The following is a 26163-nucleotide window of genomic DNA, read 5'->3' on the forward strand; positions in this document are numbered from 1 at the left end:
CCTCTTGCCAACAGCCCTGGAGGGTCCATAAGTCCCAAGAATCTAAGAGAAAAAACTTGATGAGAGAAGCTAGCCCTCAGCATGGCTCCATCCCCACTTCCTCCTCCAGATCTGCGTCTGGACTCCAATTCCAGAGCCTCCCTTACAGACTTGCTCATCTCTCTCTTCCAGGCAGAGCTGGGCTTTGGGGAGGGGGGAGGGAGGGGTCATGCAACTGACAAAGCACAGATAAGCCTCTGATTTGCAGAGAGGACAAGCCATCCGGAACCCGACATGTGTTCACCGTTAGTCTCAGTTCCCATCAGTGCAACGCACTTCCTGTGCCTTTCCCATTATTTCACAAGCTGTCTTTTGGGGTTCACGCTCAGTCTCCAGGTCAGAATTTTTTATTCTGTCAGAAGACGGACAACTGGCTCTAGCCCTTCTGGGGCATGACGATGGCCAAAACCCTTAGTGACCACCTTCTCAACACCCTGGAAGAGCTGGTGCCCTATGACTTTGAGAAGTTCAAGTTCAAGCTGCAGAACACCAACCTAGAAAAGGATCACTCCCGAATACCCCGAGGCCATCTCCAGCTGGCCAGGCCAGTGAAGTTGGCCACTCTGCTGATCACCCACTATGGGGAGGAGTACGCTGTGCGGCTGACCCTACAGATCCTGCGGGGCATCAACCAGCGCTTCTTGGCAGAGGAACTCCACAGGGCCACCAGCCAGGGTAAGTATGGGGTCAGGCCCCTTTCTGGCCCTCATGGCTGCTGGCAAGTAGGCAAGGAGTGCTCAGACCAGGCCGAGGGTATAAAGGCCCTGTCTACCACATCTGAGCATCTGTTGCTCTTTCTGGCCTATGTAGCCAGGCTTCTTCTAAAGGCCTTAAAAATAGACTTGGTTTCTGACTGTGAGCCAGAATCAGGAGAGGCAGGGACTGAAGCACCTGCTCCTGGAGAACACGTCAGTGCATGTGTAATGAGCACACATGGAAACACAAGTATTGAGCTTGCAGAAAGGGTCTGCAAAGCAATCGTAAGAGCAGTGCTGTGCTTTCCTCTTCGACATCCTCTAAAGGGAATTAAAAGTTTCTGTTCTTTCATACCCTAAACCACTGAGAGTAGGAACATTTCACGTCTTTTATTTGGTTGTCTTTCCAGACTATTCGATACCAGAAAGTGGCACTGACACTTCGACATGGTCCTCTTCTCGGGAGAATAAGCCAAAGAGCTTAAGAGAATCAAATGGCCTTGAAGTTGATGGGCAGCCACAGCAAAGCGGTGATGTGGTGTCCAGCCTACAGTCTACCCAACATGAGATGGGGAGAGCAGCCCAGAAAAAGTGTCAGAGCAAACGGAAGGACCCGAAGGTCCCTGAGGACACACAGAGCAAGCCATCGGCCAGGGTCCCAGGGCCAAACTCAAAGAGAAGCCCAGGCCCCACTCCCATGGCAGGGGACAAGGAGAGGAGGGAGAGTGGCCAGCTCCGCAGGAATGCCAGCTCCGCAGGGAGGCTCCAGGGGCTCTGCAGTGGGGCCTTGGGGAGGAAAGAATCCAAGAAATCTGAGTTGTATTTACCTTCGGGAAAGAAGCGTCCCAAAAGTCTTGAAATTCCCATTTCATCAGGAGGGGGAGAACCCCCAAACCCAGAAATTCTTCTGCCTCAGGAAGAAACTCAACAGGAGAGAAATGCACATTCAGAGTCAGTAGCCGCCCCTAAGGGAGTAGTCAGTATGGATGGAGAGGGTCCAGCGGCTCAGGAGGGCTCTAGGAACCCAGATTGTTCCGTAGTCCTGGAGAGGAGAGCATTCAAGAACACACTTCCCAATGCACTGTCAGCTGGAGAGAAGAAATGCACAGCATCGTGGGAGGAAAATGGAATTGGGGAACCAGAGGCCCCTGGCCCCCTGGTGAAGATGACTGGCAGTGTATGTCACAAGTCTTCAAATCCAGAAGTCACTTCACCTTCAGGTAAGAAAGGCGCCTTGAGTCTGGAAGTCCTAGCATGCTTCGGAATGGGAGCCTGTGCAGGTGCACTGTATTTCTATCACTGCCATACCTGGGTGTCTCCCAGGGTCCCTTTGCATATCTGATGCAGGCCGTAGACACAGGGGGAAAAAATACATACACGGACATCTTCATAAAATGTTGCATCAAATGTTGATGTACTCCTGTACCCTCAGGAAGTCCTTCTTTAGAATTTATAGGCGTCATGGGCTCCAGGTTGAGAATGTGGAAAACACTGGGCAAAAATATCCCCTTCCCACCATTACTGTTGGGCGCTATGGGGCTGAGACTGCCATCTGCCTTTGAGGGGGTGGGAGGATTAGGGGGAGAAATTCTTACCAAAATCCTAGGTCTTTTTTGGGGGTGGGGGGCAGACATAGAGCTTGAACTGGGTCTAGGTTCTGCCCTTGAGCTCTTTTGCTCAAGGCTAATGCTTTACCACTTTGCACCACAGCACCATTTATGGCTTTCTGAGGGCTAATTGGAGATAAGAGTTTCATGGCCTTTCCTGCCTGGGCTGGTTTTGAACTGTGATCTTCAGAGCTCAGCCTCCTGAGTAGCTAGGATGACAGGCGTGAGTCACTGGTGCCCTACTCTAGGTCATTCTTTTTTTTTTTTTTTTTTTTTGTCGGTCATGGGGCTTGAACTCTGGGCCTGGGCGCTGTCCCTCAGCTCTTCAGCTCAAGGCGAGCGCTCTACCACTTGAGCTACAGCGCCACTTCCGGTTTTCTGGTGGTTTATTGGAGATAGGAGTTTCACGGTCTCTCTTGCCCGGGCTGGCTTTGAACCGCGATCCTCAGATCTCAGCCTCCTGAGTAGCTAGGATTACAGGCCTGAGCCACCAGCGCCCGGCAAAAATTTTCTAGGTCTTTTTTTCTTTCTTTTTTTTTTTTTTGTCGGTCGTGGGGCTTGAACTCTGGGCCTGGGCGCTGTCCCTCAGCTCTTCAGCTCAAGGCGAGCGCTCTACCACTTGAGCTACAGCGCCACTTCCCTCTAGGTCATTCTTATTGATGAATTAGTCATCAGGATTATGGGGGTTTTGTTACAAAAGCCCCTAAATTACATACACAATACAATTATTTGTTCCTCTTTCACAAGAATATCATGCATGTGGTCCAGGACAGATCTATAAGCCAGCACTCTGACTCCTGCTGTTTGTTCTGAAACTCGTAGCCTCAGATGGTAATGCAACAGAATAGAAGGACAAAGAGGAATCGCATTGAGAGGATATAGGGAATAGCATGTAGGGAAGGTTTCTAGAAGTTTCTAGAAGCTGCTTAGGACACCTTATTTAGACCTCCTCCACTACAATGCGATTGCAAAAGAAGCTGGTACTCTGAGTTTGGGCGCGTGCGTGTGTGTGTGTGTGTGTGTGCATGCGTGCGTGCGAGTGTGTGTGTGTGTGTGTGTGTGTGTGTGTGTGTGGTGGGGAAGCAGCCATTTAAGCATGCAATTAACTCTACAACAAGGGAAGAAATAGGAATGCTTTTTGGGGAAGGTCCTCTAGCAAACTTGTGTGAAAGGTTAACATGACTTCCTTGGACAGTAAGGGGCAGAAGAAGGAAAGAGTAATGGATTCTGTGTGCTTGTTTCTGTGTGTGTCTTCTGAATGATTCCTACCCAATTGCTTATGGGGCCCCGAGGCCTCCCTGGCACACCAACTCAGCCAGCAGCCCCACGGCGGGCAGGCCTTTGTGAAGCCACTGTCGATGCTCTTGGGGCAGAGACATTCATAACTTTTACATCTTCTTCTTTTTTTTTTTTTTTTTTTGTCGGTCGTGGGGCTTGAACTCTGGGCCTGGGCGCTGTCCCTCAGCTCTTCAGCTCAAGGTGAGCGCTCTACCACTTGAGCTACAGCGCCACTTCCGATTTTTTTCTGGTGGTTTATTGGAGATAGGAGTCTCACGGTCTCTCCTGCCCGGGCTGGCTTTGAACCGCGATCCTCAGATCTCAGCCTCCTGAGTAGCTAGGATTACAGATGTGAGCCACCAGCGCCCGGCTTACTTTTACATCTTCTTTGTGAAAGACATCCCTACTCTTCTAAGGTCCTTTTTGCCTTACTTAGTGCTTCTTGAACTTGGATGTGATCCGTTTGCTCCCTCATTCCACACCCACCAACAAACGCTTACAGTGTACTCTCTCAGAAACCCTACCAGGAGCTAGGGATCAGTCTACCCATGAGGCACACAGTGGCCCTCCCCAGGAATTCCCACCTGAGGCACTGGCAGCCTGGGTGACAAACACTGTTAACATGTCTCACAGGCTTTTATATCCTACACGTCTGTATCTGTGCGGGAAAAAGACTTGGATATTCAGCAAAGGGCCATGGGCCTAAATGCCAAAGGAAAAAAAAATCTCCAGTCACAGTCCTGGCCTGTAGCTCTCAGTCCCAGTGACCTCTTGATGGCTTCACTTGAATAAAAGTCAGGGCAGGACAGGCAAGGAAGTAGACAGGCTAGATCCGAGAACACATGTGTTCTAGCTCCAGAAGCTCTTGTAAACATCTAGAGTTTTCCGTACAAGTGATTTTTCCGCTGCTTTCTCTCCAGGGAAGCCAGAGGAAGAGACTGCATGTCATCTTTGTCACACCAGAGGTGGAGACCTGCATGATGACATGTGTATACATGGCGCCTGCAGCTCCCCCACTGTTCCAAAGGACCCCCAGGCCACAGGAAGCCATCCATCCAGCTGCCCTCAGTGCCAGGCCTCACTCACAAAGAAAGGCTCTGGAGGGCTGAGCTCCCAGCCCCCGCCACACTGCCAGCACCACAAGCAGGTACAGCTGCTTTTCTGTGAAGACCACAGGGAAGCCATCTGTCTCATCTGCAGGCTGAGTCAGGAGCACCGAGGCCACTGGGTACGCCCCCTCCAGGAAGCTGCCACAGAATACAGGGTAAATGCCCCTGCCTGGGACCCTTCTCTCACACAAACCAAACTCACTGGGCCTTGTTTCATTTCCTCAAGCACTTTGGGATGTGGGTGCAACTAGTCAGGACTACTGGGCTATAAGTAGATACAAATACACATCAGGCCAGCAAAGACAGGATTAACCACCTTACCTTGCTCAGAAGTCTGGAGGTGCTGGCCTCAGGTATGGCAGAGCCAGGGGATCATTGGGACTGTCTGCTTGGTTCTGCTTCCCTTGGTGTTAGGCACATTTGTCTTCTTTCCTGAGCATTCTTCCTGGTGCTCGACTATGGCACTCTCTATTTTGTTCCTGGAAGCAGCTTTTCTCCCTTCGTGGAAGTCAGTGTGTCTCAAGAAGTGCTCTTTCTCCAGGAGCAAATTCAGAAGCAGCTAGAGCATCTGAAGGAGCTGAGGACATCTGGGGAGGAGCAGAGACGGCAGGGGGATAAGAAGACTGGAAACCTCCTGGTAAGGAGTCCTGCTCCAAGGCTTGCCCATCACTCCTGCAGGGGGGACGGGACTGGAAGCAAGAGGGGGTCCCTGAGATTCTGCATGGTGGATCTGTAGGGCCCTTTCCTCTTGGGAGGTAGGAAAGATTGTTTGAGGACAATATCACCTCTTTGAGGAAGCTTCCTGGTGGCTATCAGAAAGAAAATGAGAAGAGCCAATAAATTACCTCTGTTCACTAGTAATGAAAGCTAAGTTCACCGACATTCGAATGGACAGGTGCCGCCATTGAGCACTGACGTTAAAAAGTTAACATGAAATCATTGACCAAAAAAAAAAAAAAAAAAAGCATTGCTATTGAGATATTTTGAGACAAGGTCTGAATATGGAGTCAGGTTGGCCTCAACCTCAACATCCTCCTGCCCCAGCCTCCTGAGTATTAGGATCATAGGCATTTACCCAACTAAAGACGTTACTGTGAACTTCCTGCGCCCCAATATATATATTTTTTGGGTTGGTTGTGGGTCTTGAACTCTGGTCTGGGCGCTGTCCCTCAGCTCTTCAGCTCAAGGCTAGCACTCTACCAATTGAGCCAGAGGGCCACTTCCGGCTTTCTGAGTGGTTTATTGGAGATAAGAGTTTCACAGACATTCCTGCCCAGGCTGGCTTTGAACCACGATCCTCAGATCTCAGCCTCCTGAGTTGGATTACAGCCATGAGCCACCAGCACCCAGCTACCCCAACATTTTAAGAGTAAAGGCTTCCATTCTGCAGAAGGGTTTGGTAGCCATAGCCTTGTCCATTTGTATGCCCAAGGCACATACTAACTCCACCCTGGCCTCCAAGACAAGACAAGATGACCACTACAGTGTTTTGGCTTCCTATGGCCATCATACACAGAAACTTACTTTCTCTCCGTTCTGGAGGCCAGAAGTCTGAATGAGTGTTCTTTGGAAGGGCTGACACTCAGGGAAGGATCTCCAAGGCTCCCCCCCACAGCCTGTGGATGGTTATCTGTGTCTTCTGACATGATGTTCTCTGTGTGTTTCTGTGTCCAAAGTTCTCGTTTTTTTTTTTTTTTTTGGGGGGGGGGGGAGGGGGTCTGTTCGTGGGACCTGAACTCTGGGCCTGGGCGCTGTCCCTCAGCTCTTTAGCTCAAGGCTAGCGCTCTACCACTTGAGCCACAGCACCACTTCCGGCTTTTTTTTTTTTTTTTTGCTTATGTGATGCTGAGGGCCTCAGGCATGCAAGGCAAGCGCTCTACCACTGAGCCACCTTCCCAGCCCCAAAGTGCTCATTTTATAAGGACACCAGAAGGTGTTGGAGTAGGATGGAACACTTAATGAAGCACAGTTTCAAGAACCCTATCTCCAAATAAGGTCACATTCTGAGGCACTGTAGGCTTCAAACAAGAATTTTCTAAGTAGCTGGGCGCTGGTGGCTCACGCCTGTCATCCTAGCTACTCAGGAGGCTGAGATCTGAGGATCATAGTTCAAAGCCAGCCCGGGCAGGAAAGTCCGAAAGTCCGTGAGACTCTTATCTCCAATAAACAGCTAGAAAACTGGGAGTGGCACTGTGGCTCAAGTGGTAGAGCGCTTGCCTTGAGCTGAAGAGCACAGGGACAGCACCCAAGCCCAGAGTTCAAGTCCCACAACCGACCAAAAAAATTTTTTTTTTCTAAGGGAAATTATGGAATATCCAATATAAAATTGAAGATTTTTTTTCCAGAAGCAACTCCATTACCCTTAGACTGTCACACTTCCGTATAACACCACCCCCATTTCTGGCGTTCAGGCCTTTAAAAGGCTGAGAAAAACTGCCTCTTACCCCCATCTAGGAGATGGAGTCCTAAGACACGCACACACACCCTCACCCCACAGCCCAGACTGCGACACTGTGACATCTCCATCTTCTCTTCCCCCAGAAACAGACTGAAACCCAGAAGCAGAAAATCAGATGCCACCTGGAGAAGCTAGCATGCTTTCTGGAGCAGCAGGAGCAGCTCTTTGTGGCCTGGCTAGAGGAGCTGCACCAGACCATTAACAGGGCCTGGGGGACCTATGACACCCAGGTATCCCAGGACATTCACAGCCTTGATGAACTGATTGGAGAACTAGAGGCCAGAAAGGACCAATCAGAATGGGAGCTCATGCAGGTGAGTGCTTTTGGACTTGTCCTTCACATGCCCACTGTGCCTAGTGGGAATGAATTAGGCTCCCATCACTGCCATTAGCTCTGCCAAAGACAGGGAGCAACACTCTTGAGCCAGAGGTAGCAATTGGCCACTCACAATACCTAATGGTCGCAGGTCCCATTGGTGAGGTTTCTTGGGAGCCCAGAGTAGTCCTCACATTGTGGAGAGGTATCAATAAGCAGGGTTTGAGTGAGGGTATACTGTGGGCTCTGGCAGGGCTACTACCTGGGTGATTGGAATTAGAACAGAGAAGAGATGCTCCCACTACTGACACCACAGAACTGGGAGTCCTAATAAAGGCAAGAGCTCAGGAGGGGAGGCTGGGAGATAGCACAGAGCATCAGGGACACTGGTAAAGAATTGCTTCCTCTTTTCTCTCCTAGGACATTGGAGTCACTTTGCAGAGGTATGCAGATACCGCTTGGTGTCCCTCTGTATGCTTTGCAGGAAGTATTTGGTGAGGCAGTCCAAGGAGGGACCTGGGTGTGACTCAGGACTATTTCCTACAGCTTTCTGAAGCCTTCTTGAATTTGTTCAAGGAGAATGGGAGCCTGAGCAGGAGGGAAAGCTGGGGTAGACGCCTGGAGAGAATGGATTTAGGCCAGTCCTGTTGAACTCAGCTTATGGCTTCCCATAGATTGTATCATTCACCTTATGAAAACTGCCCTGCAGAGATGCCTGTAGCCTCCAACAAGGAAGCAGCAAGGATCTCTGCATAGCATCTGGGGCTGGACTAAGCCTTGCAGGCAAGGGAAAAGATGGGGTGAAAGGGGAAAAGACTGCACCACAAAGCCCTGGTGTTCTGAGGGTAGGGCCCAGGCATAAGGTTGGGCGTTTTCTTAGCAGCAGTCTGCTGGGCTTTTGTTGTTGTTGATGTTCGTGGGGTTTGAACTCTGGGCCTGGGTACTGTCCTTCAGCTCTCCAGCTCAAGGCTAGTGGTCTACCACTTGAGCCACAGTGCCACTTCCAGTTTTCTAGTGTTTTTTTTTTTTGAAGCTAAAAGTCTCACAGACTTTCCTGTTCATGCTGGCTTTCAACCGTGATCCTCAGATGTCAGCCTCCTGAGTAGCTAGGATGACGGGCATGAGCCATGGGCGCCCAGCTTTCTGTTGTTTTTTTTTTTTAATGTAACATTTATTGCTTAGATGGTTTGATAGGGAAGAGCTGTCTTCTCACTCTGTATTTAGAAAACCTATATAGCAAACACAAAGAGGAACTAAAATCAAACTTGTGACTCACGCACTGTTCATGTGACTTAAATGAAAAGTTTAGAGAAGTATATTAATTTGACATAGAAAACTCTGGTATATAGTAACTACCATAAGCTGGTGGCTCACACCCATAATCCTAGCTACTTAGGAGTCTGTATTTAGAAAACCTATACAGTGAACACAAAGAGGAACTAAAATCAAACTTGTGACTCAGTCACTGTTCATGTGACTTAAATAAAAAGTTTAGAGAAGTATAGTTAATTTGACATAGAAAACTCTGGTATATAGTAACTACCATAAGCTGGTGGCTCACACCCATAATCCTAGCTACTTAGGAGGCTGAGATCTGAGAATCATAGTTTAAAGCCAGCCAGGGCAGAAAAGTCCATGAGACTTCAATTAACTACCAGAAAACCAAAAGTGATGTTGTGGCTCAAAGTTGTGGATCACTAGTCTTGAACAAAAGAGCTCAGGGACAGTGCCCAGGCCCTGAGTTCAAACCCCATGACCAACAAAAAATACAATATACATCAATAGCATTTAAAAGCCAGTATTTAAACTCATTGTGGTTTTGATCTCAATGATTCTTAAAGCTCCCTAGTATAGGCCATTCTATGGCTGGCATTGAGGACCAGTGTTTAGAACACTGTGCCCAGGAAGGACTATTCTTTGCACAACCCAGGCTTGGCTGTAGGTGCCAGTGTAGACTGCACCTAGCTTCCAACTCACAGGGACTTAGACCACCTCCTCAGTCCGGCCCTCTTTGGCAACAGTCTTTTGTCTCTAGGGCAAGGGCGATGACAATCCCTAAGCCATGGACCACACCTGAAGATATGAAAGAAAAGATCCACTTGCTCCACAAGAAATCAGAGTTTGTGGAGAAGAACATCCAACGCTTCTCTGGTAGGTGGACTTGGGGTAAGACGGGAGGAGCTTGCTTAGCTCCTACATGACACCTATGTATCCCAGAATACCTCTGCTTCCCTTCATCTCCCAAAACCTTTGTGACCCTACAGCTTCCCCTGGGTCCATTCCTATCAAGGGGGCCTAACTCAGTTTCTCTGTATTCTCTCCTCCCCACCTCCCCTGCCCCCAACCCCCTCCCATTTAGAAGCAATACGTTCTGAAATGGAAACATTCAACGGTGAGTATGATGGTAGAGGGTGACTGTCTGGGGGTTATTGTGATGGTCCCCATGTGGTGCACTTGTGGGAACTGTTTATAGAGACATCTGGAACAAAGGCAGGCTCCTTGGCTCTGCATTCCCTTGTGCCTGCCTTGTTAGCTGAGTTAACTCACTAGACCACAGTGTGTCCAGGATAGGTGTGGGTGCCTGGGAGGCCTTAGTTCTACCCTAACATAGGATGCAGGATCCAAAGCAGAAGCAGCCGTATTTGTCTTCCCTGGTGGTGGGGACAGTCTGAATTATCAGGCTTTCTGAATGGAAATGCTCACAATCTTTTCCCTCCCTATCTCTTTCATTCTCTATAGTTCCAGAATTGACTGCTGCCCAGGCACATGCTGGTAAGTGCTCACTCAGATCAAGACACATAGTGTTGGTTGCTGGGACTTTGTGTGTCCCCCACCACAACCTGGAAGAGCAGCCTGTCTCTGGTGGATGGGGGGGAAATCTTAGGTGAATATTGTCCACCAACCCTCAAGAGAGGTATTGTGATCCTCTCTGCAGCTAGTGTGATCCTGGATCCAGCAACTGCTCACCCCAACCTCATCTTCTCTGATGACATGATGAGCGTGAGACTTGGAAACAAGTGGGACCGGCTGCCTGACAGCCCAGAGAGATTCGACAGCTGCATCATCACCCTGGGCTCTCCTAACTTCATCTCTGGCCGCCATTACTGGGAGGTGGAAGTTGGAAACAAGACGGCGTGGGTCTTGGGAGTGTGCCGAACATCCACAAACAGGAAGGGGAGCATGACTTTATCACCAGAGAATGGTTACTGGGTGGTGATGATGATGAAGCGAAATGAGTACCAAGCATCCACCATTCCTCCAACCCGACTGAAAATAAGAGAGCCCCCAAAGAGGGTTGGCATCTTCCTTGACTACACAGCTAGAGACATTTCCTTTTATAATGTGACCGCCAGATCCCACATCTACACATTCACTGGCGTCTCTTCCTCTTGGCCCCTTCAACCTATCTTCAGCCCTGGGACACATGATGGAGGGAAGAACATGGGTCCTCTGACTATCTGCCCAGTGGGTGGCCAAGGGCCTCACTGAATGCTCAGCGTTGCACCTCCATTCTGGCTTCTGACCTTGTATTTGCATTCAACAGTCACTAACTGCATACCTACCAGGTTGGCTCTGTGCACCAGTGGCTCACAACTGTAATCTTAGCTATTCAAATGGCTGAGATTTGAGGGTTGTAGTTCAAAGCCAGCCTTGACAGCCAAATATGCAAGGCTGTTACCTCCAATTAATCAGCAAAAAGTTGGAAATGAAACTGTGGCTCAAGAAGCAGAACACCAGTACTGGGTGCACAAAGCTAAGGGATAGCACCCTGGCCCCGAGCTCAACACCAGTGCACACACACACACACACACACACACACACACTAATAGTTTAGAGCTGCTATAAGAGATGTAAAGAATAAGAAAATAGCTGGGCACTGGTGGCTCATGCCTGTAATCCTAGCTACTCAGGAGGCTGAGATCTGAGGATTGCAGTGCAAAGCCAGCCAGGGCAGGAAAGTCTGTGAGCCTCTTATCTCCAGTAAACCACTCAGAAAACTGGAAATGGTGCTTTGGCTCAAGTGGTAGAGTGATATCCTTGAGCTGAAGAGCTGAGGGACAGTGCCCAGGCACAGAGTTCAAGCCCTACAACTGACCAAAAAAAAAAAAAGAAAATAATTTTATTGCCCACAGAACTTATGGAACCATAGCAGAGATAGGTAGGTATGTAAGTGTTAGTGATCAAGGGTGGTGCAGAAGTAGGTATGTACGTGTTAGTAGTGATCAAGGGTGGTGATGACACCTTGATGACACGTAATAGATTTCAGAGGAAGAAGTACATGGAACATGGCTGTTGGTAATAAAGCATGTGTGATTTAGCATTCTCAGATGCTTCTAAAGCACTAGACTCTTAACATTTTCCTTCCCCACAGCAAGGATGTATACCTCATTCTCTATCTTCCCCTGTCTTAAGGATACTGGAAACCTACATAAAATATAAGCAGACTGGATTGTTACAAAAGTATTACATGGCTGGATTACTGAAATATTATTCCAAAGAGTAATGAATAGACCTCCTAAGTAAATCAAGTAGACAATTAGATCACAACTGCATTTGTGACTCCATTGATCACTGATACCATGAAAAAGCCTGAAATGATCCAGTGGAAAAACCACTTATTCTAAATATCAGATTATTGGGGCTGGGAAGGTGGCTCAGTGGTAGAGCGCTTGCCTTGCATGCCTGAGGCCCTGGGTTCGATTCCTCAGCACCACATAAGCAAAAAAGAAAAAAGCCGGAAGTGGCGCTGTGGCTCAAGTGGTAGAGAGCTAGCCTTCAGCTGAAGAGCTGAGGGTCAGAGTTCAGGCCCCACGACCAGACCCAAAAATAAATAAATAAATAAATATCAGATTATTTTGTCTTGGTTTGTATCAGAAAATTTGTGAACTTGTGTAATATTGGGTGTTCTAGCTTACATGTTCTACCCATATCATCTCCACTTAAGATGTAGTGACATAATCACCTAGGCCAGAATTTACAATGTTTAAATAACTGTGGAAGATGCAAATGAGGTTGCCCAGTGAATGTGCATAGAGTATTCATACTGTACTGGCTGATTATTATTGTAATAGTGTTAGCCAGGTGAAGTGGCACATATCTATACAAATCTTAGCTTTGAAAAGCAGAGGCAGGAAGATTACAAGTTCAAAAAAGAGGGTGGAAGGCAGAGATCAGATAGTGGGAGAGAAGAGAGGAATGCATGCTGGTGTTTATGTACAGAGGACTGAAGGCAAATCCTGTTAGGGAAAAGGGATGTCTGTGAAAGGCAAAAATGAGCAGATGAAGGATTGAGAGCTCAGCAGACTAGATGAAACTTTAATGAAGGTTAAAGACGGTTGCCATGGTGACTTGAGGAAAGACAGGCAGGGTAATAGCAGCAGTGGTGGAGGAGCTTAAGTAGGGTCCTAGGTATGAGTAGGATAGAAGGTAGCTGAAGAATTGAAAGGAGTTTCAGGATGTGCCTTGAGTGTTTGTGCTAATGGCCAAAACCTGATTCCAGGAACCTACTGTGGCCCGCTTGGAGTAACTCAGGTGCCTGTCAGCAGAGGGGTGGGGAGTGGGGGAGTGGGGTCTCACATTTAGATTAAGATTCAGGGCTGGAGAATGTCAGGAAGGTGTGAGAGGAAGGTAGTTGGTGGGCCATGCAACACTGAACTTATTGGAACAAGGCAGATTCCCATCAAACCCTGCACACATATTGTCCTAAACCTGATTGCGTTCCTGGGCATGAACTGAGTATGGGGGGGCCGGGGAGGGGGGAGGGAAACCCAGACAAGTGGTGAAACCGACACCCGAGACAGGACAAGAAGATAGGCCTGGACTGTCTTAAGAAAGCCGGGCGGGGCTGGGAAGGTGGCTCAGGTGGTAGAGCGCGGGCCTTGAGCTGAAGAGCTGAGGGACGGCGCCCGAGTTCAGGCCCCAGGACCGACAAAAATAAATAAAGCTACAAAGTCCAGCGTAGGCGCTGTCGGGTGTTTTCCTTTTGGGGGGGTCGCGGGTGGAAGGTCCCCCAGCCGCACCCGCACGCGGCCTCGCCCTTCGATCCCCTCCTCGAAGCCCGGCGCCGCCGCAGCCAGGGCCTCAGGAACCGTGCCGCGGGCCGACCGCACGCACGCAGACGGACTCCGCGAGGCCCGGCCTGCCCGGACGCTCCCGCGGGAAGCGCGGTGGCGGCGCGTCCGGGCCCGGCCCGGGAGGGAGGGAGGCCTCCGCGGCGGGCCGCCACGGACGGCGCTGGCCTTCTACCTCTCACAGAAAGCCACGGAGACGACGGCGTCCGCGGGCCTCGCCGGCCGCGGGCTCCCAGCGCGGAGACCCGGCTTCCGACGCGGGAGCGCGCCGCCGGATGTGACGTCACGCCGCGGAAGCGCCAGGCCTCCCAGAAGGCAGTGCGGCCCCGGCGTCCGGGGAGGGCGCGCCCCTCCAGCCTGGCTTCCTGGTCTCTCTCCGAGCCAAGGCTCGCCTGGCTGCAGCGCGCGGCCGGAACGGAGAGCTCCTAGAGGTGAGCGTTGCAACGGGCAGGGACCGGGCCGGGGCGGCTTCGGGAGGCGGAGGATGGGCAGGGCGGGCTGGGGGCGGGCAGGGCGGGCTGGGGCGGGCTGGGGGCGGGCTGGGGTGGGCAGGGTGGGCTGGGGGCGGGCTGGGGCGGGCTGGGGGGGGGTGGGCAAGGTGGGCTGGGGTGGGCAGGGTGGGCTGGGGGCGGGCTGGGGCGGGCTGGGCGGGCTGGGGGCGGGCTGGGGGGGGGTGGGCTGGGGTGGGCTGGGGGCCGGCTGGGGGCGGGCTGGGGCAGGCAGGGCGGGCTGGGGGTGGGCAGGGCGGGCTGGGGGCCGGCTGTGGGTGGGCAGGGTGGGCTGGGGGCGGGCTGGGGCTGGGCAGGGAGGGCTGGGGGTGGGCAGGGTGGGCTGGGGGCCGGCTGGGGGTGGGCAGGGTGGGCTGGGGGCGGGCTGGGGGTGGGCAGGGCGGGCTGGGGGCAGGCAGGGTGGGCTGCGGGCGGGCTGGGGGCCGAGCCCTCGCCCAGGCGGTGCCGCTGGCCGGGTGTCGCCCTCAGGTACTCTTGGGCTGATCAGAGAAGGTCCAGAATGGTCCTGGCCCGGTGAGCCCCGGTGTGATATCCCCTGCCCCACGCATCTGGCCTCTGGTAGTGGGGAGCAGCCGGCTGGGCAGTGGGTGGACACCTCACAGGTCCCAGCGTGACGTCAGACGCGCGTCATCCACAGCCCCCCCCCCCCCCCCCCCCCCCCCCCGCCTCCTTCAGATTTCCTGGGTCTTTAAGACCATTACTCTTTGTACAAGCATGGGTTAAGGGACTCCACACAGTGGATTTGGCACGTTGTCGTATGTCCCGTGAAGGTGGCCCTTGGCTGCCTTTGCTCCTTTTGGCTTTGTTCTTAAGGTTAGGTTTTCATACTCAAAAGTCTTCCTTTAAAGACTTCCTGTAAGTATCCTGATCAGATACCTTCCATTTCAGGTTATGATCGCTCTACCTGAGTTGTCTTTCTTTTCTGGTGTAAGTCTTAGATGTCATCACTCTAACTGTATATTAGACCACAGTTATGACCTTGCCTTGTGGATAATCTGTGGTTTCTGTGTCTGCAGGTTGGCTCTCTGGCAGATTTCCTCTAAGAAGTGACTCTAGAAGCGCCCCCCCCCCCCCAAGTGCTTTTGTTTGCAAGCCATAATGGCTACAAAGGTGGTTCCTACATCCCCAAAGCAAAAGAAATCCTTTATACTAAGAGTTGTTCCAGACTCCAGGCTGGATCAAGAACTTGAGGATGCCACAGACGAGTCGAAGACCATTCAGCAGCTGGTGATGTATCACTTCCTTAACTTCTTGCCCAAGCCAAACCTGGTCCAGCCTGGTCAGAAAGTCAAGGAAACCTTCCTTATTATGAAGGATGCGAGTTCAAGCCACCAGAACAGAGGTGAGAAATATGTGATTGTGGGGCTGGGAAGGTGGCTCAGTGGTAGAGCGCTTGCCTTGCATGCCTGAGGCCCTGGGTTCCATTCCTCAGCACCAATAGGCAAAAAGAAAAAAGCCGGAAGTGGCGCTGTGGCTCAAGTGGTAGAGCGCTAGCCTTGAGCTGAAGAGCTGAGGGACAGCGCCCAGGCCCAGAGTTCAAGCCCCATGACCGGATGCAAAAAACAAAAAAAACAAATATGTGATTGTTTCACCAGAAGAGAAAGGCAGCCCTTAAGTAATGGGAGATAGACTTCCATGATTTTAAATTAGGATAGTGGATAGTTTAAAAAAAAAAAAACAAAACACTTTTTTTTAAAGTTTTTTTTTTAGTTGTTTTTTTTGTTTTCTTTTTGTTTTTTGTACTAGGGTTTGAACTTGGGGCTTTACAGTTGCTAGGCTGACATTCTGCTGCATGAGCCACACCTCAGCCATGCTTTTTGGTGGTTTATTTTGGAGATGGAGTCAAGTGAACTTTGATGGCATTAAACCTCAATCCTCCAGATCTCAGCCTACCAAAGTAACTAGGATTACAGGTGTGAGTCACTGGTGTTCAGCAAAAGGAGCCCATTTTAATACATTGAGATATCATTATTTAAAAAAAAAAAAAAATCTGCTGGGTGCCTTCATGCCTGTAATCCCTAGCTACTCAGGAGACTGAGATCTGAGGTTCCCGGTTCAAAGCCAGCACAGACAGGAAAGTCTATGAGACTCTTATCTCCAAATAACCACCAGAAAACCAAAAGTGGCGCTGTGACTCAAATGGTAGAGTGCTAGCCTTGAGGTGAAGATCTGAGGAACACTGCTCAAGTCCAGAGTCCCCATGACCAAAAGAGAAAAAAAGAAATCTGTCAGCTATAATCCTAGTTACTCAGGAAGCTGAGATCTTAGAATCCCAGTCTGAACTCAGCCCAGGCAGAAATGTCTGAGAATCTTATCTCCAGTTAACCCACAAAAGCTTATGAGTGGATGTGTATGAAGTGGTAGAACATCCGCTCTGAGTGAGACTGCAAGGCCCTGAGTTTAAGCTTCAGAACCCATATACATAAAAAAAAAAAAATATTGCTTCCTAAAAGTATCATTACACTTTGCTTCTCTAGCTCTTCTATGATGATTTTGTTGGGAAATTTGAAACATTGGTAGTTGAATCCTACTCACAGTGAGAAGATCCCGTCCTAGATTGAAGGCCCTAGGTTTACTCAACGTGGCCATTTCAATTCTGTCACGGCTTACAGGATCAGAAAGAGCTGTGAGTTGTCTGCCAGAGGAGCAAGGATAGCTTGGCCTGAAGATGTAGGCAAGGTATCTATAATAGTCTCTTAGTAGTCTCTTGGGTTTTTCACTAACTACAACTTCTTTCTGTAGTTCATCTTCATCCTTTAGTGAAGATTCCGCCCAGAGAAGGAGTCCAGCAGAAACAGGAGACTGTGTCTCTATGTTTTGAAGCTGACTCTGAGGTGGGTTTGGCTTTTTTTTTTTTTTTTTTTTGTTATCTTGAGGTACATCACCTTTTCTGTTCTTGCAGCCTTACCGTGTATAACACCTTATGAGAGTTAGTTTCCTTGACTGTCTCTTTTCCCCTTTTTCTGGTTCCTCGAAGCCTCACTGTCCTTGTATTAGGAGAGTTAGGAGCTATCCTGTATTAGGGTATAGATTCATCATCCTTTCCTTTAATCTTCGTGTCTTTGTTACTAGAGCTACCAAGAAACCTCAGTTTACTAAAAGGAAGCGGGCCTCTTGTTCTTTCAGGAGCTAGTGGTCTTTGAGGATTTGAATGTATTTCATTCTCAAGAAGAATGTGTGAGCATGAATCCTGCTCATCACTCCACCCTAGAGAAGGAAAGGAACGATATTGGGGAGATGACATTATTAGGTAAGAATTTAGTCCTTTGTGTGTTCAGATTGTGTGCTCTTGTAAAAGCATATTCCTTCATCTCTGCAGCTTTTGAAGTACTAATTGCACACACATTTTCTTTTTGTTTAATTCTGTATGTCAGAGCCTACACATGTTTTATTCCATGAGGAGTTATGGTGGCCATTCTCCCTATACTTAGAGCCAGTCAGTGGAGAGATGTCTTGTCTTTGTAAAAAAGCACTTTAATAATGGACCCTTTAACAGTAGCACTAATGTTTTTCCACTGGAGCTAAACAGTGATAAATTTAATTGGTGCAGTTAACTAGAAAGGGGGAAAAGGAAGAGCAGAGAACCCCTTGCTCCATATATTAGTCAGCTTTGCATCAGCGTAAGAAAACACATAGAGAAACAACTTAAAAGGAGGTGTTTATTTTGGATCACAGTTTCCGCTGCAGACAACACAGCTGGCATTTGCTTTGGTGCCTGAGACATTTGCTTGGGGCTGTGAGACTCAATTTTCACCTTTCTTCCTTCCCCTACTTCCTCTACCCCTTCTCTCTCCCTATAACGTGATACTGATAGTTTAGGCTTAGAGTCAGTCACAAACATTGTATAAATACTACTTTTTTTTTGAGGCGGGGGGTGGGGGGAGGTTGGTCAGTCATGGGGCTTGAACTCAGGGCCTGAGCACTGTCCCTGAGCTATTTCACTAAAGGCTAGTGTTCTACCATTTAACCACAGCTCTACTTCCGGTTTTCTGCTGGTTAATTGGAGATAAAAGTCTCATGGGGACTTTTCTGCCCAGGATGGCTTTGAACCACAATCCTCAGATCTTGGCCTCCTGAGTATCTAGGATTGCAGGTGTGAGCTTCCAGCACCCAGCTTCTAAAGAGTATTTTAATGGGAGACATTCCCACTTGAATTGGGAATACAGTTGGGAAACCTACCCTCATGTTACTTTTAAGCTTTGTGTTTCTGATGTTCAGTTAAGTGAGAAAGAAATGCATTAGACATTGAGGGAAAGATAAGATAAAACCTTCCACTATTTATATTGATAGACTCGTGTAGCTAGAAACCTTTGAGAATGCCTAAAAATTCATTGTAAATAGTAAGAGCATTTAGTAGGGCAAAGGGATGTAAAATTAAATTAGCGTTCATAACCGCAATGGGTAATCAAAGGAAGCATGTAAGATAAATAGGATAAACAAGGATTATATATAATTTATGTGAAAACTTGGGAAGGTTTGAATGACGGAAAGAACATGGTTTTGGCTAGGATGACTCAACCTCATAAAAAAAAGTCATCTTATTCCCCAAATGGATTTATGAATTTGCTGTAATCCCTTTAAACTATGAGTAAAGTTTTCACTAAAACTAGACAGTCTGATCGGGAATTCAGTTAGGAAAATAATATGATTAACCAGGAAAATGGAAAGGAAGAAGAACAGAGCAAGTTCTAGCCCCCTGTGTTAGTCAGCTTTTTGTGACTGACAGGATACCTGACAGAAACAAAGGCAAGAGATGTTTATTTTGGTTCGCAGTGTCAGAAGTTTCAGTCCATGGTCAGCTACTTAGGTGAGAAAGTAGGGTGATTTTGGTTAGAAGCTGCCATAGACAAAAGCATGAGACCTTATTTGAAAAACTAAAAACAAAAGAACTAAGAGCCATTATTGGTAGCTTCTCTAGCAAGTACAAGGCTCTGAGTTAAAACCAAGTATTGCAAACAAACAAAGAATAAATAATAAGTAGCTGGGCACTGGTGGTTCACACTAAAATCCTGACTACTCAGGAGGCTGAGATCTGAGGATCATGGCTCAAAGCCAGTCTGGGCAGGAAAGTCCATGAGATTATTATCTGCAGTTAACCACCAGAAAACTGGAAGTAGAGCTATGGCTCAAAAGAGTAGAGTGCTAGCCTTGACTGAAGAACTCAGGGACAGCACCTAGGCACTGAGTTCAACGAGGACTGGAAAAACAGCAGGAAAAAAAAAAGAGTAGAAAAGATCACTAATGATTACCTGTCAGATTCTGACTTTCAAGGTTATTATTTCATAAGGAATTCGGACTTCTTTTATTCCGTAGTGTTGTCGTACACCTCAAAACTATCTCCTTCTCTCTTTTAGCAGTCAGTGAGAGTGATCTTGTGGGTGAAGATGTGCAGAAGGAAGACTGGAGGGAAAAATCTTCAGATAGTGATGGAACAGACTATTCCTTATTCCCTGAGCAACTTCTGGGTTGCCGAGAAGAAAAGCTACACGCGCTTGTTCCACAGCCAAGGAAAATGAGAAATCTTTTAGTTACCATTGAAAACGATACTCCACTGGAGGAGCTCTCAAAATACGTGGACATCAGCGTCATTTCCCTTACTCGTAATCGGAAAACGAGAAGGTGGTACACTTGTCCCCTGTGCGGCAGACAGTTCAGTGAAAGCTCTTATCTTATCTCCCACCAAAGGACTCACACAGGTGAGAAACCCTACGACTGTAGCCACTGTGGGAAAAGCTTCAACCATAAAACGAACCTCAACAAGCATGAACGAATCCATACAGGAGAAAAGCCTTACTCCTGCTCTCAGTGTGGTAAGACCTTCCGTCAGAATTGTCATCGGAGTCGACACGAAGGAATCCACGTCAGGGAGAAAACGTTTAAGTGTCCAGATTGTGGGAAAACTTTCCCTAACAACGAAGACTTCCTGCTTCATTTGCAGACTCATGAGATCGAGAGACCATATGGTTGCAAAAACTGTGGGAGAAGATTTGGTCGGCTGTCAAATTGTACCCGGCATGAGAGAACACACTCGGCATGTAAGAGCCAAAGCAGAAGTGAGGTCCTGGCTCAGCCTGAAGTTTCATGAGGAAGTTTGGATTCCTCATCTTCCTGAGAGATACAGACATTTGAAAACCTCATGATTTCCACATTTAGATCTCTACTTATCCTGGCTGAAACCTCAAAATTCTTAAAAAAAAAAAAAAAATTCCCAAAGATTGAGGACATCCTAAAGGGCTCTACCTCGGGTAGCATCCAGACTTCCTGTGCTCAGGAGCTTTCTTTTTTATGTTGGACTGCAGTAGGCAGACCACTTTCCTGACAGTGATAGAAAAATGAATGTCTAGGCATTTCTTACTTGCGAAGCGAGCAGAGGTACATGATTGAAATACATGGATTTTTCTCCTCATTACACACATGGAAATTCACACTTGAGAGAACACTAATGTGTAGAGAAATAATGTGTAGGTGCTGATCTGTAGCTGCGCTCCTATGAGTGAAGCAAAACACTGGCTGGTTCAGCCAATAGCTGGTTAGGACACCCTGGCGAAGCCTGAATGTCCATCTGTTTGGGATGTAGGAAAACTACCGCATTGGAATGTGGAAGACCTCCTCTCATTTGTAGTGAATAGCATTTGCAATTTGTGATAAAAATCCACTATTCTCCAGAAATCTTTTTTATACAACCTCACTTAAAAGTGTCTACTGTTTTGTTCAGCTGCTGATCTCTTAAACTAGCTGCCCTGTGCCTCTCTTTTCCAAAAGATGTTTGGATCATTTAGGTCTGCTAAGTAGTCCCTTCAAGACTTGAGCGAAGTTTTCATCTGCTATGAGAGAAATGGCATAGGTCTGGAGCCAGGGAAAAGTTGGCTGGGATTGCTGGCTGGTTAGTAACCTGTACGCTAACCTAACCCAGGTACCAGACTGTTAACAGTGGGATGGTCACAACCTCACAGATTGCATGCATTGGTGTCTCCAGTGGTTAGCTCACCTTGCTCATTGAGAGACAAGGATTCCAAAGGTAGTCTTTGGCCTGTCAAGCAGACCCTCTTTGCTCTCTGCCCTTTGTTTAAAGGCCAGTGGTGCCTTTAGACTGGATGATTCTGAGTGCCATTGGGTTGATTTTGCTTGAGTTTTTTTTTTTTTGTCATGGGACTTGAACTTGGCCTGGGCACTGTCCCTCAGCTCTCCAGCTCAAGGCGAGCGCTCTACCACTTGAGCCACAGCACCACATCCAGTTTTCTGAGTGGTTTATTGGAGATGAGAGTCTCCTGGGCCTTTCTTGTCCGGCCTGGCTTTGAACCACAATGCTCACATCTCAGCCTCCTGAGTTGTTGCTAGGATTATAGGAGTGAGCCACTGGCACTGGCACCGTGTGCTTGAGTTTTTAAGTTTACCAAAACACATTAGTATTTTGATTGGAAACGTCATCCCAAGAATTTGAGAAAATCCATTTATTTTACAGATTCTGTCTCCCTTTCAAATTACAGTGATCCCTCATCTATCCTAGGAGTTATGTTCCAGAGACCCCTGTGATGGGTGAAAATCTGCAAAGTAGCATTATATTTATTTGTATATTATATTATTTGTATATCACATATTAAGGCTTTATAAATCCTTCCTACTATCCTATAAGCCTTTCCCACTCTTATTAACCTTTCCCACATTATAAACGCATCCATGCTCAGTTTCTACACTCTTAAGCCTACACAATTTTAACAACATAAAAGTGTATATAAGTACTCACCAGTGAAGTGTACTACAGCTTGAATGACGAAGACCATGAATTATGTGGCTGTGCAGTGCTAATGGCGTTGAAGGTGATGAGATGAATGTTCTGCCTTCTTCCGAAGGCACCGCTTCATCAGGCGCTTCGGCTGGTGGTGCAGTGCCCTCTTCACTTGCTGACTTTGTCTCATCCATTTTCAAAACTTGTTCAGACTCACAGCCCCCTTGCTCGATGATAGATTTGAACAAGTCACTCACGTACTCCTTGGCTCTGGCTTTATCCGCAGAGGCAGCTTCTCCATGCACAGAAACGCTCTCCAGTCCAGCGTGTCTTTGAGATTTGCTAGCACTGAATGGGGTTGGTCTGGTGGGAGAAGAGCACGTCCTGCTTCTGCATGGTCATCGTCTTCATCCTCATCGCCATCGTGAATGTCTGTGCTTTCCACAAAACTATCAACGTTTCTTAGCCTTCATCTGGATGGCGCTGGTATCCAGGGGGACACTGTTCCTGCAGTCCTTTATCCACAGGGGCAATGCAGACCCCATCCTCACAATGGCCTTACTGCGGGAAATGACCACCCTCTTTGCAGTCTTGTTAACAGTCATTGCTGTAGGCCTCATGTTCTTCTCGTCTTTCTGTATGTAGTGAACAGCAGATTCGTTGATCCTGTAATGGAGGCCTACCGCTGCATCGCTTTTGCCTGCCTTTTACTTGTTGAGAAGTTTCACCTTTTCTCTAATATCCTCTTCCTCTGGTGTTTGAGTTCATTGCCAGAGGCCTTAGAGGGTACAGAATGGGTGGCATCATAGGGCTTGAAATAAATTCAAATTTTTGTTAAAATGTCACAAAAACACCACCACAGAGCAACACTATGCACAGCAATCAGATATCGATGTGAAGTGGACAAGGACAGATGCAGAATGTATGGGCACAGTGCAGGAGAGCAAGCAGACCAATGCTATCTGTGGTCATGGAGCCAATCAGCACCTAGGATACAGAACACAGTGCTGTGGTTGGGCACCTTCGATTCCATCAGCCAATAGTGTGCCATGTACAATCTCACTTTGGCCTACTTTGGCCTACTTAAGCAGTAGCAGTGTGCTGCATTCACATGTGTACAACATGGTATTCATCTGCTGATGAAATACTATAATATTTAATATGTTTGAATTACATCTTTATATTTCAAATTTTTAGGCAAAAATAATTAAAATCAAATATACAAACACCTATATTCCGCAAAATCCTGAGAAAGACCACAATATGGTGAAGCTGCAATACGTGAGCCCCAATATAGCAAGGAACAACTGGATGTTCCTCTTTGTTGGGAGTCATGATGTCCCCGAGTAAATTCTGCAACAAAACGTTCTCATATGCTGGGCGCCGGTGGCTCACACCTGTAATCCTAGCTACACAGGAGGCTGAGATCTGAGGATCACAGTTCAAAGCCAGCCCGGGCAGGAAAGTCCATGAGACTTACCTTCAGTTACCCATCCCCAAACCAGAAGTGGAGCTGTGGCTCAAAGTGGTAGAACACTCGCCTTGAGCACAAAAGCTCAGGGATAGCACTCAAGCCCGGAGTTCAAGCCCCAAGAAATGACCACAAAAAAAAAAAAAAAATCACAAATTCTACAGTTTTGTTAGGTGTTTTTTTTTTTTTTTCTTTTGTTGTCTTTTTGTCAGCCGTGGGGCTTGAATTCTGCTACTTGGAGCCACAGTACCACTTCTGGTTTTCTGATGGTTAATTGGATATAGAATCTCATGGGCTTTCTGGCTCAGTTTGGCCACAAACTGAAGTCCTCAGATCTCAGCCTCCCGAGTAGCTAAGATTACAAGCTTGATTCACTGATGCCTGGATAGGGTTATTGTCCTCCCCCCATTTACTTTTCTATTTGGTTATTGTTCCTACATAAGAGAGTTTTAAAGTGATATATTTGTAACTACCAAACTGAAAGTTTTCAATAACTTCTTTTTGTGGTAAAAGTTTATCATCAAATAATAGTTATTTCCTGACTTGGTATTTTTCTGTTTTTAACATAATTGTATTAAAATTGTATTTTAACACAAAGCATTCTGAAGGAATTAGGCTTTATGATTCTGTTTAGCCCTAAAGCATTATTGTAAAACCATAACTGAAAAAGAACCTTACAGCTGGGTGCTTGTAACTCAAGGCTGCGATCCTACTTGCTCTAGAGGCCTGTATCTGAAGGTTGGAGTCAGAAGCTAGCTGAGGTAGGCATATCCCAGAGAATCCTTTTTTTTTTTTTTTTTTTTGGTCGGTCATGGGGCTTGAACTCGGCCTGGGCACTGTCCCTCAGTTCTTCAGCTATCGACTAGCACTCTACCACTTGAGCCTCAGCCCCACTTCCGGCTTTTTCTGCTTATGTGGTGCTGAGGAATCGAACCCAGGGTCTCATGCATGCAAGGCAAGCGCTCTACCACTGAGCCACCTTTCCAGCCCATCCGAGAGAATCCTTATCTCCAGTTGATGAACAAAGAGCTACAACTGGTTCCAGCCAAGAGCAAACATTGACCCCAGTACCAACACACACACACACACACACAAAACTACCCTTTAATGAATTTGTCTTTTGAATCAACAGTGCCCTGTAAAGCCAGGGACCAGACTGTCTGACCACAGCATTATTATTCTGGCCCAGGCACAGGGATTGCCAGGACAGTATGGGAGTTGCTGCCCCATTTTCTCCTTTGTGGGACCCACGTGCACACCCAGGAAGCAGCCAAGTATTGCTTATAGCACCTGCCTAGCTGTCATCAGCACCTGGGAGCTGAGGCGGGAAGATCTCGGCCCCACAGCCAGCCTGGGCTGCTAGCTGGATTCCCATATCAAAAATGATCTTTGTACAAGGACAAATTAAAGCGATCAAGTTATAATGAAGAAATTAGAAATCAATATTTGAATAGCAGCAAGAGAAATGGTAGCCTATTACAGAACTATTGGTTCTGTAATCAAAACCAATGTTCTGATTCACAGTTGGCAAGCTGTGTCTTTTCTTTCCACTCCAACTTGAACCAGTTTCACCTTCAACCCTACCAGTGCCTTAGCTTGGTGACTGTGTGTACATACATGCACTCATGCACACTCAATTATTTTGATCTAACAGCTATGCACAAATGACTACTACAGATACCAATTCTTTTATGCACCAGAATGTTAAACTCTGGCTTCAAATATATCTTGCCCAAAGAATACATATGAGTCAAAATAATCTTTAGAAAAATAGGAAATGCAGTGATAATTGTTGGTTTTGTTTTGTTTTTGTCAGTCGTGGGGCTTGAACTCAGCCTGGGCGCTATCCTTCAGCTCTTCAGCTCAAGGCGAGCACTCTACCACTTGATCTACAGCACCACTTCTGGTTTTCTGGTGGTTTATTGGAGATAAGAGTTTCACAGACTTTCCTGCCCAGGCTGGCTTTGAACCGCAATCCTCTGATCTCAGCCTCCCGAGTAGCTAGGATGACAGGTGTGAGCCACTGGCACTCAGCTTGATAATAGTTTTTGCTTTCTGTTAGCACAAGTCAGATCCGTTTCTGGTGCAGGGCAGCACCTCCTGACTTCTGATGACCAGTACTAATAGGGCACCTTGAGTGTTGGCTGGAAGAAAACACAGCCACCAAAGACAATATCACAGTCTTCGGATCATTACACTCCTGCCTTTCCTGAAACAAAAACCACGCTTGCTAAAAACCCATTTCATTTTCCTCAGTTGTGACACACACGTCAAATTTAAAGTGACATTTCATTTTCTTTACATGTAAACATTCTATAATGAAGTCTCAGCCCCAAAACATGAATATTGGCATCGCCACAAAAATAACCAGACATCCACCGGAGGTGGTGGATGGGAGTTACTGCAGGTTTTTTTTGGCCAAATAACAGCTCAGCTCAGACGTATTCTTCCCCTACATGAAATACATGGATCGCCAGTCAGAATTTTTCTCTTTGGAATCTCATCCGCCTTAAGTACATCCTCTCCTGACAGCTGACAGCACTTCAGCAGAGCCCAGATACTGATGTCTCTCTCCGCACCCTCCGCCAAAAGTGTTTATTCTCCCTTGTGTTCCTGGATGTGGTTGGCCAGCACCTTGGGGACCGTGGTGGAGGAGAAGCAGACGTCCACGCAGGACAGCTGGCTGAGGAAGAAGCGCGGGGGGCTGCGCAGGCGTGCGTCTGTGCTGGCAGCAGCGCGATGAGCAGGTTTCCCAGGACGGTAGCCAGGTACGTGGTGAGCAAGCACAGGAAGAGGAGCTGCTGCTGCTGGGGCTGCCCGGACAGTCCCCGCAGGAGGACCCCGGCACGCTGGACCGGTTTGCAGCTCTCATTCTCTCAGCCGT

The 26163-nt window shown here is 47.9% G+C and overlaps 2 protein-coding genes across 5 annotated transcripts; both read left to right on the top strand.

Annotated features, from left to right (window-relative positions):
• The first annotated feature begins 392 nt into the window (after positions 1 to 392).
• On the top strand, positions 393 to 11144 carry Mefv (MEFV innate immuity regulator, pyrin). Its single transcript, XM_042698447.1, has 10 exons — positions 393 to 714; positions 1145 to 1954; positions 4540 to 4883; positions 5270 to 5365; positions 7270 to 7500; positions 7923 to 7945; positions 9538 to 9653; positions 9862 to 9894; positions 10242 to 10274; positions 10438 to 11144. The coding sequence occupies exons 1-10, from the start codon at positions 432 to 434 to the stop codon at positions 10989 to 10991; spliced, it is 2523 nt and encodes an 840-aa protein (XP_042554381.1). The 5' UTR covers positions 393 to 431; the 3' UTR covers positions 10992 to 11144.
• Positions 6390 to 20770, top strand: Znf200 (zinc finger protein 200). 4 transcript variants are annotated; one of them, XM_042698449.1, is made up of 6 exons: positions 6390 to 6396; positions 9623 to 9625; positions 15160 to 15424; positions 16825 to 16916; positions 17209 to 17332; positions 19437 to 20770. In XM_042698449.1, exons 3-6 carry the CDS (start codon positions 15181 to 15183, stop codon positions 20165 to 20167), a joined length of 1191 nt encoding a protein of 396 aa, XP_042554383.1. In that variant the 5' UTR covers positions 6390 to 6396; positions 9623 to 9625; positions 15160 to 15180; the 3' UTR covers positions 20168 to 20770. The 4 variants fall into 4 exon arrangements, with proteins under 4 accessions (XP_042554383.1, XP_042554382.1, XP_042554384.1 ...); XM_042698448.1 differs by lacking the exons at positions 6390 to 6396; positions 9623 to 9625 and adding an exon at positions 13915 to 14004 and having other exon boundaries at positions 15099 to 15424; XM_042698450.1 differs by lacking the exons at positions 6390 to 6396; positions 9623 to 9625 and adding an exon at positions 13915 to 14004 and having other exon boundaries at positions 15099 to 15424; positions 19440 to 20770.
• Positions 20771 to 26163: the final 5393 nt, after the last annotated feature.

Source organism: Dipodomys spectabilis, unplaced genomic scaffold (genome assembly GCF_019054845.1).
Source record: "Dipodomys spectabilis isolate Male_0828 unplaced genomic scaffold, ASM1905484v1 ptg000231l, whole genome shotgun sequence".
Taxonomy (NCBI): Eukaryota; Metazoa; Chordata; class Mammalia; order Rodentia; family Heteromyidae; genus Dipodomys; species Dipodomys spectabilis.

Excerpts from the sequence above, each read along its gene's own strand:
- Znf200 (XM_042698449.1), top strand. The coding sequence starts at position 15,181 with ATGGCTACAAAGGTGGTTCCTACATCCCCAAAGCAAAAGAAATCCTTT. Across the intron at positions 15,425-16,824 it reads TTCAAGCCACCAGAACAGAG|TTCATCTTCATCCTTTAGTG; the intron begins GTGAGAAATATG and ends TTCTTTCTGTAG. Across the intron at positions 16,917-17,208 it reads GTTTTGAAGCTGACTCTGAG|GAGCTAGTGGTCTTTGAGGA; the intron begins GTGGGTTTGGCT and ends TTGTTCTTTCAG.
- Mefv (XM_042698447.1), top strand. The coding sequence starts at position 432 with ATGACGATGGCCAAAACCCTTAGTGACCACCTTCTCAACACCCTGGAA. Across the intron at positions 7,946-9,537 it reads ATTGGAGTCACTTTGCAGAG|GGCAAGGGCGATGACAATCC; the intron begins GTATGCAGATAC and ends TTTTGTCTCTAG. Across the intron at positions 9,895-10,241 it reads TGAAATGGAAACATTCAACG|TTCCAGAATTGACTGCTGCC; the intron begins GTGAGTATGATG and ends CATTCTCTATAG.